Source organism: Somniosus microcephalus, chromosome 6 (genome assembly GCF_052327205.1).
Source record: "Somniosus microcephalus isolate GS21.2 chromosome 6, FLI_Smic_1.0, whole genome shotgun sequence".
NCBI classification, from domain to species: domain Eukaryota; kingdom Metazoa; phylum Chordata; class Chondrichthyes; order Squaliformes; family Somniosidae; genus Somniosus; species Somniosus microcephalus.
This window is the reverse complement of record NC_140992.1, coordinates 227,301,538-227,315,516: the sequence shown is the minus strand read 5'-3', so window position 1 is coordinate 227,315,516 and position 13,979 is coordinate 227,301,538. Positions and strand designations below refer to the sequence as shown.

Below are 13,979 nucleotides of genomic sequence, written 5' to 3'. Positions count from 1 at the left end.
GAGCGTCTGTGTGCAAGACTGTGAAGCTAGCAATGCATTGTGGGTGGTGAGGAGCTCTGAACTTTAAAGGAGCCAAGCTCATTGAAGCAAGACATAATAAAATGCACTGATTCAATACATTTTTCAGCCCTTTGTGTTTTTACACATATTCAATATTTAAAAGAAGTTCCAAATGTGATTATTCAGCTCTTAATTACCTTCTGAAACTGAACGAATGGGAAAACTGCCTCAGCACTAACACAAATGACTCGGCAAGCCAGAGAAGTGGCATCCAGGGTCTTGCACGCAGCACTCCAGCTTTGTGCAGGGGGTCAACACTGCAAGACTGGCCCTCTACCCACAGGGGCCAGGAAGCCATCCAGAAAGCACAACGTGGGAGTACATCACCAAGACCGTCACTGCCAGCAGTGTCGCCCCCACCACCTGGTTCCAGTGCCCAAAGAAGCTTCATGACCTCAGACAAGGTCAAGGTCAGCGAATGCATCTTCAAAAGCCGTCACCTACCAACTGCACCACTAGCCTCGCACACTGCTCAATGCTGGACCCCCAATCACTCACCTACCAACAATCTGCATCAATGACGAGGCACATCTACCATTCTTAGCATCACCCCACCCCCTTGGAGGAGCTGGTGCAGGCCATTCTTGGCAGGGGCATGGCTGAGCCCTTGGCCAGTGGCGGGGCTGAAAGGATACTGTTATGTATTGTGTGTTCTCCTCCCACCTGCGGTGGCGCTGTCACAGCAGATAAATGGTTGGGGTTGTTCTCTTGGTTAAGTTTTAGCTCTCTTTTTTCGGTTCTCTCCAGAACCTTCTTTTTGAATAAAGCACTCATGTTTGAATCTCTGAGTTCTGAGTCCTAATTGTGTCTAGGTAGAAAGGTACAGACACAACAAAGTGGTGACGAGGATCGGATGAATCTACGTTGTGGGAACTTTCTTGTTTTCGACTACAAAACACTCGGAACAGAGATTGCAGCATTACATTAACGTTACGGGTGCAGTGAGTAACAGAAATAAAAATTTGAAACGTGAGATGGCTACTATATTCGGAAACATCGGTGATTTTGATGAAAATGTTGAGCAATGGAGCGCGTTTACGGAACGTTTTGACTATTTTATTTTGGCGAATGCGGTGGCAAACGATAAGGTCGTGCCTACCTTTTTGAGTATACTGGGAGCAAAGACATTCAACTTACTTCACAGCCTTGTACAGCCAGATAAGCCAGGAACTAAAACATATAAACAACTAGTGGAAATTCTTGGAGCACATTTTTCACCAAAACCTCTGGTTATTGCTGAGAGATTTAGATTTCACAAACGGAATCAAGAGGAGGGGGAATCAATGACGATGTTTATTGCTGCTTTAAAAAGGTTGTCAGAACACTGCGAGTTCAAGGAGGTGCTGAATGACACCATTAGAGACAGACTTGTGTGTGGTCTGCAAAGTGCAGCCACACAGAAGCGCCTTCTTACTGAGAACAACCTTACTCTTGAAAAGGCCATTGAAGTTAGTGTCTCCATGGAGATGGTGGAAAAGGAGGCTCACCAGTTGAGTTCAAGAGGGAGAGGTCACAGGGTGTCGTCTGAGCCTAAAGGTGCGCGGAACGGCACATGTTACCGTTGTGGGAAGACGGCCCATCACGCAAATGACTGCTGGTGTACGGAGCTGGAATGCTGAAATTGTGGAAAAAAAGGTCACATTGAACGGGCCTGTAGAGGTAAAAAAAGAACAGACAGAGCTGGGAAGCATGAAAGCAAAATGTCTGTATTTGGGCAAGAGAAGAAAAAGAGTGTTCATTCAGTGCAGTATGATGGAACAAGCAAAACAGAGGGGAGCGACATCTCTGAGGAGGAAGAGGTGCACATATTGACGGTTGCAGGTGGTCCAAATGGCTACTGGGTGTCACCACTGGTGGAGGGACAATCAGTGCGGATGGAGGTGGACACGGGCGCGGCTGTGTCCCTTGTTTCAGACACTGTCTACAACAAAATGCTAAAGCATCTTACCCTTCAGCCAACAAACATTGTGCTAAAGACGTATACCGGCGAACCTGTGGCCATGAGAGGCGCCATTGAGGTGACAGTTAAATTGAATGGACAGACTGCGAAACTGTCACTATATGTGGTAAAGGGAAATTACCCATCTCTACTGGGATGTGCGTGGCTAGAGAAAATCACGCTGGACTGGCCTGCAGTCCGCATGATGTCAAAAGGGGAGTCAGGTCTGACAGCAGTTTTAAACAAACATGCAGAACTCTTCAATGGTGAACTTGAGAGCATGAAAATGATCAGCGTGAGACTGGACATTAAACCTGACAGCAAGCCGAAGTTTCACAAAGCCCGACCTGTACCCTATGCAATTAGGCCAAAAGTTGAGGCTAACTTGAAGGCCTAAGTGGAGTGTGAGCAAATGGGCCACACCCATTGTTCCTGTCCTGAAAAAGGATGGATCTGTTCGAATCTGCGGGGATTTTAAAGTGACTATTAACCCGGTGCTGTCTGCGGAACAGTCCCCTCGTCCCCTCATTGGTGATCTTTTTACGGGCCTGGCCGGAGGGCAAAAGTTCAGCAGAATAGACTTATGCCAGGCTTATCTACAAATGCATGTCGATGACAAATCAAAGGAGCTGTTGACAATTGTGACACACAAGGGGCTATACAGGTACTGCCGCCTTCCGTTTGGAATTACGTCGGCCCCTGCTCTATTCCAAAGGGCAATGGATCAGATTTTGAGTGGACTGCCAGGAGTCCAGTGCTACCTGGACGATATCCTTGTCACTGGGACAAATGAGGAGGATCATCTTCTGAACTTGGATGCGACACTACAGCGACTGAAAGAGTACGGACTCAGAGTTCGCAAGGACAAATGTGAATTCTTTCAGTCTTCAGTTGAGTACCTGGGGCATGTGATTGACGCTACTGGCCTGCATAAGGCGCCGTCAAAGGTCAAGGCGATCGTGGCGGCCCCAGCACCCCAGAATGTGAGCCAGTTACGTTCATTTCTGGGGCTACTTAACTACTATGGGAAGTTTATTCCAGACTTAGCAACATTACTGAAGCCGTTACATCAGTTGCTATGTCAAGGCAAAACATGGAAATGGACTGAACTGTGCAACGAAGCTTTTGCCCAAGCAAAGAAAGCATTGCTGAAGTCAGAGGTCCTGACACACTTCGACCCAAAGCTACCCGTGCAGCTAGCATGTGATGCATCACCATATGGTGTGGGAGCAGTCATATCCCACATCATGCCTTCTGGGGAAGAGAAACCTATCGCCTTCGCATCACGCACCTTGAACAAGGCCGAGAGTAACTATGCGCAGATTGAGCGCGAGGCCTTGGAATCGTTTTTGGAATTCGAAAATTTCATCAGTACCTGTTTGGGAGAAGGTTCACACTCCTGACGGACCACCGTCCATTGACTTCAATCTTCAGGCCCCACACCGGAAATCCGTCTCTTGCTGCAAGCAGGATGCAAAGGTGGGCTTTACTGTTGTCAGGACACACATACGACATCAAATATCGCAAATCAGACTTGCACGGCAACGCAGATGGTCTCTCGAGGCTGCCCTTGCCTGTTACTCACCCAGAGCCTCGTCAGATAGACATCTTCTACTTTAGACAAGTGGAGGGAGCACCTGTCACTGCAGTTCAGGTGCGAAGGTACACCCGCAACGATCCAGTCCTGTCTGAGGTAATGGAAAATGTCATTCGAGGGAGAGCTATAGGAGATTCTTCTAGTTTGAAACCTTACGTTTCAAAAAGAAATGAGCTCTCCGTCCAGGCAGGTTGTCTTCTTTGGGGACGCTGTGTCATCATTCCGCCACCTCTGAGGGAACCTATACTGCAACAACTTCATACAGGCCGCAGTGGGATGGTTCGGATGAAGGAAATGGCAAGAAGCTACTTCTGGTGACCAGGTCTCGATGGAAATATTGAGGAGAAAGCCAAAACATGTTCCCCATGTCAAAGTTCCACAGCTGGCAACCCTATACCCCTGGGATTGGCCTGAAGAAGTGTGGCAGCGAGTACATGTGGACTTCGCCGGTCCTTTCGAAGAGAATATGTTTATGGTGGTTGTGGACACTCGTAGCAAGTGGCCGGAGGTCGCTGTGATGAGGTCTACCACGGCAGAGAAAACAATTGAGAAACTTGGTGAGATGTTCAGCCATTATGGCTCACCGGAACAACTCGTAAGTGACAACGGTCCACAATTTGTATCACAGGAGTTTGCAACCTTCCTGCATGTGAATGGTGTCCAACACATCAGGTCTGCGCCCTATCATCCCTCTACTAACGGCCTGGCAGAAAGGTTTGTGCAAACTTTGAAGCACGCCTTGAAAGCATCGCAAGGTCAGGGCTCAATCCACCAATGTCTGAACAGCTTCCTGTTGTCCTACAGGAACGAGCCGCATGCCACAACCAAAACTTCCCCCGCTTCGCTCATGATGAAGAGGCAGTTGCGGACAAGTTTTGACTTACTCAAACCTCCAAGGGCAGAGCAGGTTGTCCATCGTCAACAACAAGCTCAAGTTGAAAAGAGAGAGAAAAGAGCCAAGGAGAAACGGTTTCATCCTGTCAGAGAGTGGCGGCCTCCAAGACGCTTGGATCTGTAGGCTTAGTGACTTACCCACAAGACTGGGGCAGAATAAACCCCAGGGTAAAGTCAGGGTTTGAGGCAGTCTACCTCTACTCTTGGTTAGTTGAGTGCATTGAAAGTAACTTACCTGTTGAGGAATAATGTGGACCTTGTTGAGATACCGCGGCAAATGTGGGAGTCGAGACCAGAGCTAGTAACACACAACTGCTTTATTCAACCTCATGGCAAAGAGGAACTGGAAAAGCCCGCGCATCCACTTAAATACTCCCCAGACAGGAAGTGCTCCCGGCAGCCTGTCCCTGCGGGAAACAAGTTGCTGGAGGAAAGGCCCCCCGGCTGGGGGAGTCTGCTTAAACTGTCCGTGCCGCCGTGAGCGGATTATGTCCAGTGGTGGCGTGTCGCCACAGAGCTCCCCCCAGAATCCGCTTAGGAGGAGTGGACGAGTCGTGACGGTGGTCTGATGGTTCTGCCGCAGCGGCTCTGAGTGGTCGCCGGTCTAGTTGGTGGGGCCGGGCGGTTCGCCGCCGGCTGTGCTGGCTTGCTGGCGGGATGGCCTCTAGTTGGAGGCCGGGCCACGGGGACCTGTTCCCCTGGTTCTGTGTGTGCTGGTTTGAGCCGGTCGATGGAGACTGTGTCGACCCTGTCGCCGAGTCGCAGCTTGAAGACCTTGTCCCTGGTTTGTAGTACCTCATACGGTCCGTCGTACGGGGGTCGCAGGGGCCCGCGGTGCGTGTCGTGTTGCACGAAGACGAAGCGCGCCTGCTGTAAATTTGGCGGGACGTGAGGTGCGAGTTCACCGTGTCGGTTGACCGGAAGTGGGGCGAACTGCTGAGCGGAAGAGAAAGAGTTGAGCCGCTGCTGTTCGGCCGACCAAGGCGTGGTAGCCTCCGGAAGGAATTCGCCTGGGACATGCAGCGGTTGTCCGTAGACTAACTCCGCTGCGGAGGACTGGAGGTCTTCCTTGACCGCGGTGCATAGGCCTAGTAGCACCCACGGTAGGCGGTCAGTCCAGGTACTGTCCTGCAGGCCGGCGCGGAGTGAGGCCTTGAGTGACCTGTGGAAGCGTTCACACAGCCCATTGGCCTGCGGGTGGTACGCTGTGGTTCAGTGGAGCGTCACCCCGAGGTTGCGTGCTGTGGCCGTCCAGAGTTCGGAGGTGAACTGGGCGCCTCTGTCGGAGGTTATGTCGGCTGGTACGCCGAACCTTGCGACCCAGGTATTAACGAACGCCCTGGCGATGTCGGCTGTAGTGGTGGAGGGCAGCGGCACTGCCTCAGGCCAGCGTGTGTAGCGGTTGACCATCGTGAGGAGATAAGTTTGGCCTTGCGATGGTGGCAGAGGACCGACGATGTCGACGTGTACGTGGTCGAAGCGGCGGCTGGGTACCTCGAAGTCTCCCAGGGGTGCTTTTGTGTGTAGCTGTACCTTAGCCCGTTGGCAGGCGAGGCAGGAGGTGGCCCAATTCCGAACATCTTTGCTGAGGCCGTGCCAGACGAAACGCTGGGAGAGGAGTTTGACGGATGTGCGGGCACCCGGATGGGAGAGCGCGTGTAGCACGTCGAAGATGTAGCGGCGCCAGGTTGCAGGGACGACCGGCCTGGGTTGGCCGAGTGAGACGTCGCAAGTGACTGCCGTGGCTTCGGGCCCGTGCGCGACCTTGGCTAGGCGTAGCCCTGGCAGGCTGGTAGCCGCCGAGAGGAGGTCTGGGTCCGTGAGCTGGGCTGCTGCTAGTTGCGTGTAGTCGACCGCGAGCTGGTCCAGGCTACGTCCATCTTGCCGGATTTACCTCGGAGGGAGTCGTATAGGGGCTTCATGAGGGCTGCAGCTCTGGGGATGAACCTGTTGTAGAAGTTCACCATCCCGAGGAACTCCTGGAGGCCCTTGATGGTTTTGGGGCGGGGGAATTGCTGGACGGCCTGCACCTTGTTGGGCAGGGGGACGGCCCCAGCAGGGGTGATGTGGTGACCGAGAAAATCGATCTCGGTTAGGCCGAATTGGCACTTCGCCGGGCTGAGGAGGAGCCCGTGTTGGGCTAGGCGCCCGAACAGGATGCGAAGGTGTTCGAGGTGTTCCTGTTTGGAGGAGCTGGCCACGAGAATGTCGTCTAGATAGACGAATAGGAAGTTCAGGTCCCGGAGGACTGAGTCCATAAGGCGCTGGAAAGCCTGGGCTGCATCCTTGAGGCCGAAGGGCATCCTCAGGAACTCGAACAGGCCGAATGGGGTGATGATGGCCGTTTTGGGGATGTCCGCGGGGTGTACGGGGACTTGGTGGTAACCGCGCACCAGGTCGACCTTGGAAAAGACGGTTCGTCCGGCCAGTCGGGCCGAGAAATCCTGGATGTGCGGCACCGGGTATCGGTCGGGGGTGGTAGCGTCGTTGAGGCGGCGGTAGTCCCCGCAAGGGCGCCAGCCTCCGCCGGGCTTAGGGGCGATGTGGAGGGGCGAGGCCCAAGGGCTGCTGGAGTGGTGGATGATGCCGAGTTGTTCCATGGTGGTGAACTCGGCCCGCGCGATTTCCAGCTTGGCCGGGTTGAGTCTGCGGGCGTGGGCAGAAACTGGGGGGCCGGTGGTGGGGATATAGTGCTCCACACCGTGTTTGGCGGCTTTGGCCGAAAAGGTCGGGTTAGTGAGGGCGGGAAACTCGGCTAGGAGTGCCGAGTAGTCGTCCGTGGCTCTGGCGAGGCAGTAGGTCATCAGGCCGGCCGAACGGGCCGGGGTGAATGCGCCGGGGATGGGGGCCATAGTGTTGATGTCGACGAGGCGGTGCCTCGGAATGTCGACAAGGAGGCCGTGGGCGCGTAGGAAGTCGGCGCCGATGAGTGGGCAGAGGACCTTGGCTGTGAGGAACTCCCAGCGGTAGCGGCGGCCTGCGAGGTCGAGCGTGACCATGCGGGTGCCATATGTGCGGATGTCAGAGCCATTGGCTGCGGCCAGCGTGATACCCCGTGTGCCGCGTTGGATTTCGAGGGCGGAGGCGGGGGTGATGCTGTGCTGGGCCCCTGTGTCGCACAGAAATCGGCGGTTGGTTCTGTCGTCGGTGACGTACAGTAGAGGCCCCTTTTGCCCCGCGGCCATCGCAGGGGCCGGTGCGGGGGGGGGGTTTGAAAGTGCACGGTGGTGTGCAGCGTTGGGCCCTAGTGCCAAAATGGGTGTGGTAGTAGCAGTGACCCGGAGTGGTAGGGCGGTCGGGCCTAGTGGGCCGGGAAGACCGCGTGGTCGTTGCCGTGAGGTCGGGCGCGACGTCGCGAGCGGACTGCGCAGAGAGCAGCCGGTCGGCCTTTTCGGCTATGTCATTCAGGTCCGTGGAGCCAGACTCCATAATGAGCGGGCGGATGCTGGCGGGGAGCTGCCGAATGAAAAGCGTGCGAAAGAGGGCGCCGGTGTTTTTGTCATCCGAGAGGGACAGCATGTGGGAAAGCAGATCCGAGGGTGAAGCGTCACTAAGGCCGGGGAGGTCAAGGAGTTGGCAGTTGCGCTGGTAAGAGGACGTTTGAAATTTTTTAAGGAGCGCAGCCTTCAGATGTTCGTACTTGCCTTCCACTGGTGGATCCTGCAGCGCTGCCCAAACCTTGGGGACTGTGGCGTAGGTGAGAGAGGAGACGAGGTAGTCGTACTTTGTGGCGTCGACTGTAATGTGTTTCAGCCGGAATCTGGACTCAGCTTGAACAAACCAGGCTTCGGCCAGGTCCTCCCAAAAGTCCGGTAGTTTAACCGTGACTGCGTTTGTATCCGCCATGCTAGCTTAGGATTCGTCCTGAGCGTCGGGGTCACCAGTGTTGAGATACCGCGGCAAACGTGGGAGTCGAGACCAGAGCTAGTAACACACAACTGCTTTATTCAACCTCATGGCAAAGAGGAACTGGAAAAGCCTGCGCATCCACTTAAATACTCCCCAGACAGGAAGTGCTCCCGGCAGCCTGTCCCTGCGGGAAACAAGTTGCTGGAGGAAAGGGCCCCCGGCTGGGGGCGTCTGCTTAAACTGTCCGTGCCGCCGTGAGCGGATTATGTCCAGTGGTGGCGTGTCGCCACAACCTTTCATTTAAGAGGGGAGGAATATGTTATGTATTGTGTGTTCTCCTCCCACCTGCGGTGGTGCTGTCACAGCAGAGAAATGGTTGGGGTTGTTCTCTTGGTTAAATTTTAGCTCTCTTTTTTCAGTTCTCTCCAGAACCTTCTTTTTGAATAAAGCACTCATGTTTGAATCTCTCAGTTCTGAGTCCTAATTGTGTCTAGGTAGAAAGGTACAGACACAACAGTTACAAGATGCAGGTATCCTTGTACGTTATCCCCCTTCTAGCATGTACCTCTAGGTTTCCTGCCCTCCCGTCAGCACAATTCCACCCTTGTGTCTTCCTCATTTCACACACCCAAGAAATGCAGCCTGCCCAGCCAGTGGGTCAATAAGAAGAGGCAGCTTGCCCAGCCAATGGGACCGCAGGCGGATAATTTCATCCCGGATATCCTGGCCAAAAAGGGGCTGTCTGGGATGCATCCTTCCGTCTGATTCCTCCTCTTCTGCGTCTTCCTCTTCTGTGTCTTGCTCTTGAGTCTTCTTCCCTCTGCAAATGGATGCTGTAAATTGTGAAATGACAGCATAAGATGCTGCAAATACTCAGTTGGTCAGGCAGCATGTCGACCTGAGACGTGAACTCCACGGATGTAGCGTGACCTGCTGAGTATTCGCAGCATGTTCTGTCTTCTCAAAGGCATTCACTTACCATCCGAGCCCTTGCAAGCATCCAGCAGCACTCTCAAAACACTTTAAAAAACTTTTCGCATATATTGCAGCAAGCCACCACTTCAATAAAATCCAAAAAACCAAGGCCAAACCCTTCCATTCAAACTTACCTGATTGATGTGCGTGTCCCTTTAACAGCTGCAGATATCGCCCCTGTCAGCCTGCTTGCACTCCAGGTTAACCTGGCGTGCTTAGGACCCAGCACTGAATTGAGCACTAGAGTCGAAGTTCGCCTAGGTGACGTTAAGTTGGCATTGCACGCTGACTGACGTCACCACGCCGCCATTTTTTTTACAGGGCGCTGCAGGTTACCGTGGGGACCGCCTCCAGCTGGCGCAAGAGCGGCGGTCGCCATTTTTTGGAGAACCGCTGGCGCTAACAGGTGGCGGTAAGTATATGAATTTCTTGCCCAATAAGTTGAAAACACCAGCATGTCAAACTTAGCATCTATTTTTTAAATGAAGTGTCAGGCCTACAGGTGTGAACGGTATTGAACAGTTAAGAAAATTATAAACTTCAAGAGACTTTGAAAATAACTTATGCATTGTCAGTTACAGAATTATTATGGGAACAAAATAAAACAAGACAGAAACGTAAAAAGACAAAATATCAAATAATAAAATTCAGTATTTTGCTGCTTTTGCAGACAGCTTCTTCAGATCTGATACGAAAACTGTTAAATAGAAACAAATAGAGGGCTGCTAACAAATGAATGAGTGGTGAAATGTTGAGGTTTACCATTTTATCCTTTTTTGTATTTTTCATTCCACTTTTTACAGATAATTGGTTCAATGATGGTGTACAATCTGTTTTTAATGTATTTCTTAAACAATAATCCCCAGGAGGTTGTAGTTGCATGTATACTCATTAATCTATTTAGAGCACAACGGATAACACAATAAACACAGATTATTGTATTTATCATCTGTTTGTTCGTACTCAAGTTGTCCTGGACACCCACCAGTGGAATGGAGAAAATTCATTAATGGAGAAAGAATTTCCAAAAGAAATGCATTCTGAGACAATGACATGTAATATTTTCTAACGCTGTGGCCTTGTACAGAATAGAAAAACAAAGTAAGATCTTTAAAATGCTCTGACACAGTGATATATCCCAGGCTAAAAGCAACAGAGCATTGATTATTCTCTGCTCACTGTATGTCCCTGCAGAAACCCAACATGTACTGGATCAGTTTAGCTAGAACTGCAACCTACAATACCTCAACACATCCCTCCAGAAACCCACGTGACATGTCTACAAATTTGCTGTGGTGTTCCTGTTCTCTAGCACAGTCGAGAGTGATTTGAACTCATCCTGCAATAGGAAGAGAAATGAAGTCGCCTCTATGAATAAATTTGTAGCTTAATTTGTTTTGCTCAGCTGCCGATTAGGAGTGACTTAGCCTGCCCTGAAACCATTTTTCATCCAAGAAATTGCTGACAAGGTCTCTCTCCCATCACATCCTGCTACTGTTGACTGGGTTCAGGCTCATTAAAGCTCAGTATACCTCGGATGTTAATGTGTTTAATTTAATGCTTTAGTGAGAAGTGAGAATGTATGTGTACTAGAGGATGATGTGGAACAATTGATAGGGATAACTGTAGAAAAGGAAAAGGTGAATACATCACAGGCCCTGATGCCTTGCACCCTAGACAAAGCGTCAGTTAACTTAGCTTGCTCGGGTGAACAATATTACCGTTGTGTGTTTGCTAAGGTAACTAGAAATAGTCATTTTTGACCTCTTGGGCTGATGGAATAATATCTGACAGACTGTGTATCTTAGGCAAAACCACCAATTAAGTTTATTAAGAAATTAAATTAGCAGAAACAAGGACAAACACACAACAACTTGCATTTATATAGCAGCTTTAACATAGTAAAGCGTCCCAAGGTGCTTCACAGGAGCATAATCAAACAAAATTTTATACCAAGCCATATAAGGAGATATTAAAACAAATGACCAAAATCTTGGTCAAAGAGGTATGTTTTAAGGAGCGTCTTAAAGGAGGAGAGGGAGTTAGAGAGGCGGAGAGTTTAAGGGAGGGCATTCCAGAGCTTGCAGCAGAAGGCACGGCTGCCAATGGTGAGACAATTAAAATTGGGGATGCGCATGAGGCCAGGATTGGAGGAGCACAGAGATCGCAGAGGGTTGTAGGGCTGGAGGAGGTTACAGTGATAGGGAGGGGCGAGACCATAGAGGGATTTGAAAACAAAGATGACAATTTTAAAATTGAGGCATTGCCAGACCGGGAGCCAATGAAAGTCAGCGAGTGCAGGGGCGATGGATGAACGGGACTTGGTGCGAGTTAGGATACAGGCAGCCGAGTTTTGGATGTGCTCAAGTTTATGTAGGGTGGAAGATGGGAGAGCATTGGAATAGTCAAGTCTAGAGGTAACATCTAATTACAAAGATTGCAAAAATGTTACTCTGTTCCAAAACAATAAAAATGTCTCAAAATTTTTATTGCTGTCAGCAGTATTACACTCGTACACTGGATCAAGATTTGTGATGCAAAGTGTATAGGCCAGATTGACTGAGTCCTTTGCTAGTCTCTGTGCTGCCCTGACATGAACTGTACTGAACTGCTGAACTAGCAAAATCTTGGCACCCATAACCAAATCTAGGTAGATTCTGGTTACAGAGTCACTAATCAAAACTGACTTCAATGATTCCAGCGAAGGCTCTTGCATACAGGCCATCAATCACATTAGTGAGATATAGGGCCTTGCCATGCTGTTGACAGCTTATTAGAATCATGCACTGTCCACAATTGTCCATCCATTGATTTCAATGCACCTGTAGTTATCTAAGAAACTACAGCATACAAGGGACCACCGGTGGTGTGGCATTGGGTCTTGATAAATGTACACCATACAATGCTAATACACTTATTGGCAAACAATTGAACAAGGTAACAAGTTACCGGTCTGCCAGATTTAATTGACGGGCACGTTTATGCAATTAGGTAACAGGAATAGTTCTGTCAAAACACATAACAACTTTGTGATTAAAATACTAGTATATTAAAGACACGCCCACTAGGAATTTGCTCAGGGGTTCTGCAGTAACTTTGGCAGAAGATCAGTAGAAACCCCGTTTATCCAGTGTATCCAGGTTTCCACTGATCCCATCACCACCCCACCCCATAGGTACAGTGGCTAAAGTGGAGTACCCACTAGAAATCCAAGCTTGTTTTTCTATAGCTGGCTTGACTCTTGAGATGGCAAGCTGACTAATGAATGTGCAACTTCCAGACCAAATGTGGTATTCTTAAGAAAACCCATTTTCAACTAGGAAATACTATAAAGAAAGTACAGAAAAGTAAACCATGAGCAAAAAGGCTCCATTTTTGTCACACACTATTGAAAATGTTGAGGTATGCCATATCTCTTAAAGCTTAATCTCATCTTTAAACTTGTACGCTCAACATCAACAAAATTATTGCCCTTTTATATTTGCTGAGACAAAAGACTGTGTATTTCATTGTATTAGGTTAAAGCTGCAATGTATTATAGGAAAAACCCTTTATAACTGAAATCTATAAAACCCTGTATCAAACATGCATCTTACCTTGTAAAATACATTGTCATGTAACGTTGAAGAAGCCTTCAGGGTAAACTTAGTGAAAACATATCCTTTAATGACACTCATAACAATTATTGCAACAATGGACATTCCATAAATTAGTTGGTAGAATCCTAGCTGGGGATTGTTGGTGATGCTGTTACAGTTCAATGTCATGGTGTTGTTGCTTTGTGCCATACAGTCAGCCTTTGTATAAATAAATGTAAACAATTAATGTCAAAAGCTTAGTTAATAAGACACAAAGCAGACAATAGACTAGAAATGGCAGTCTTGAAGCTGTGTTATCAGAAGTATAGCAGGGCAGGACTTCGCTCCGCCTGTTTACCCTCGTCTTGATCCTGACCCAAATCCCAGGGATGAGATTGAGACAATATGGGCAGATGCCCGCACCAGTACTAGCACGACTGGGATGGGGGGAGGGGCACAGGCTGGGCTGCCTAAGCTTAAAAATTTGTGAATTCCCCTTCAATGCTGCTATTTTGCTGGTCTTATCATATTCAAATGGTCATCAATTTCTCTTGGATTGATTGCTGTTTGAATACGGCATTGTGGGACTCACATATGATTCACCAGTGGCCATACAGGAGATGGAACTGGCGTTTTTTCCAGGGTTGCTGTGATCCTACCAGTCCCGCCCCAAAAGTCAGGTTGAGATCGAATAGGGGTGGTGATGCCATGGATGGAAGAAGCCCCTTCCCATCACGGCCAGAAAGGGGCGGAAATGGATTCTACCCCAAATTCTTCCTCCTCCACTCCCAATGCAGCAGATTTCCACCCTGCAAAACAGCACAATTTCTGGGCTAATTTATTCATGAATTAGACATCACTGATGTTGTGCCATATGAGGATTTTTAATTTTGTTAAAGTTTTGGAAAATTTAGACTTTCATTTTGTGCCAAAAACACAACAGTTGCTGAAGATGCATCACATCACTCTGTATCAATCCAACAAATCAACAAAGAACAGAACCAGAGAATCTATGCACGGCACTTTTCCATTCCCGTGAGATTTTCTCTCAGTGTGATTACCCAGAACTCTGGCCTTTGTATATAGA

At 49.5% G+C, this 13,979-nt stretch overlaps 1 protein-coding gene across 1 annotated transcript in view; it reads right to left on the bottom strand.

Moving 5' to 3' along the window:
* abcc12 (ATP-binding cassette, sub-family C (CFTR/MRP), member 12) overlaps window positions 1-13,979 on the bottom strand; it is a 146,713-nt gene that overhangs the window by 29,694 nt on the left and 103,040 nt on the right. Inside the window, exon 19 of the mRNA XM_085991509.1 lies at window positions 12,911-13,111. Coding sequence (XP_085847635.1) covers window positions 12,911-13,111 — 201 coding nt within the window. The remainder of the gene's footprint in view (window positions 1-12,910; window positions 13,112-13,979) is intronic.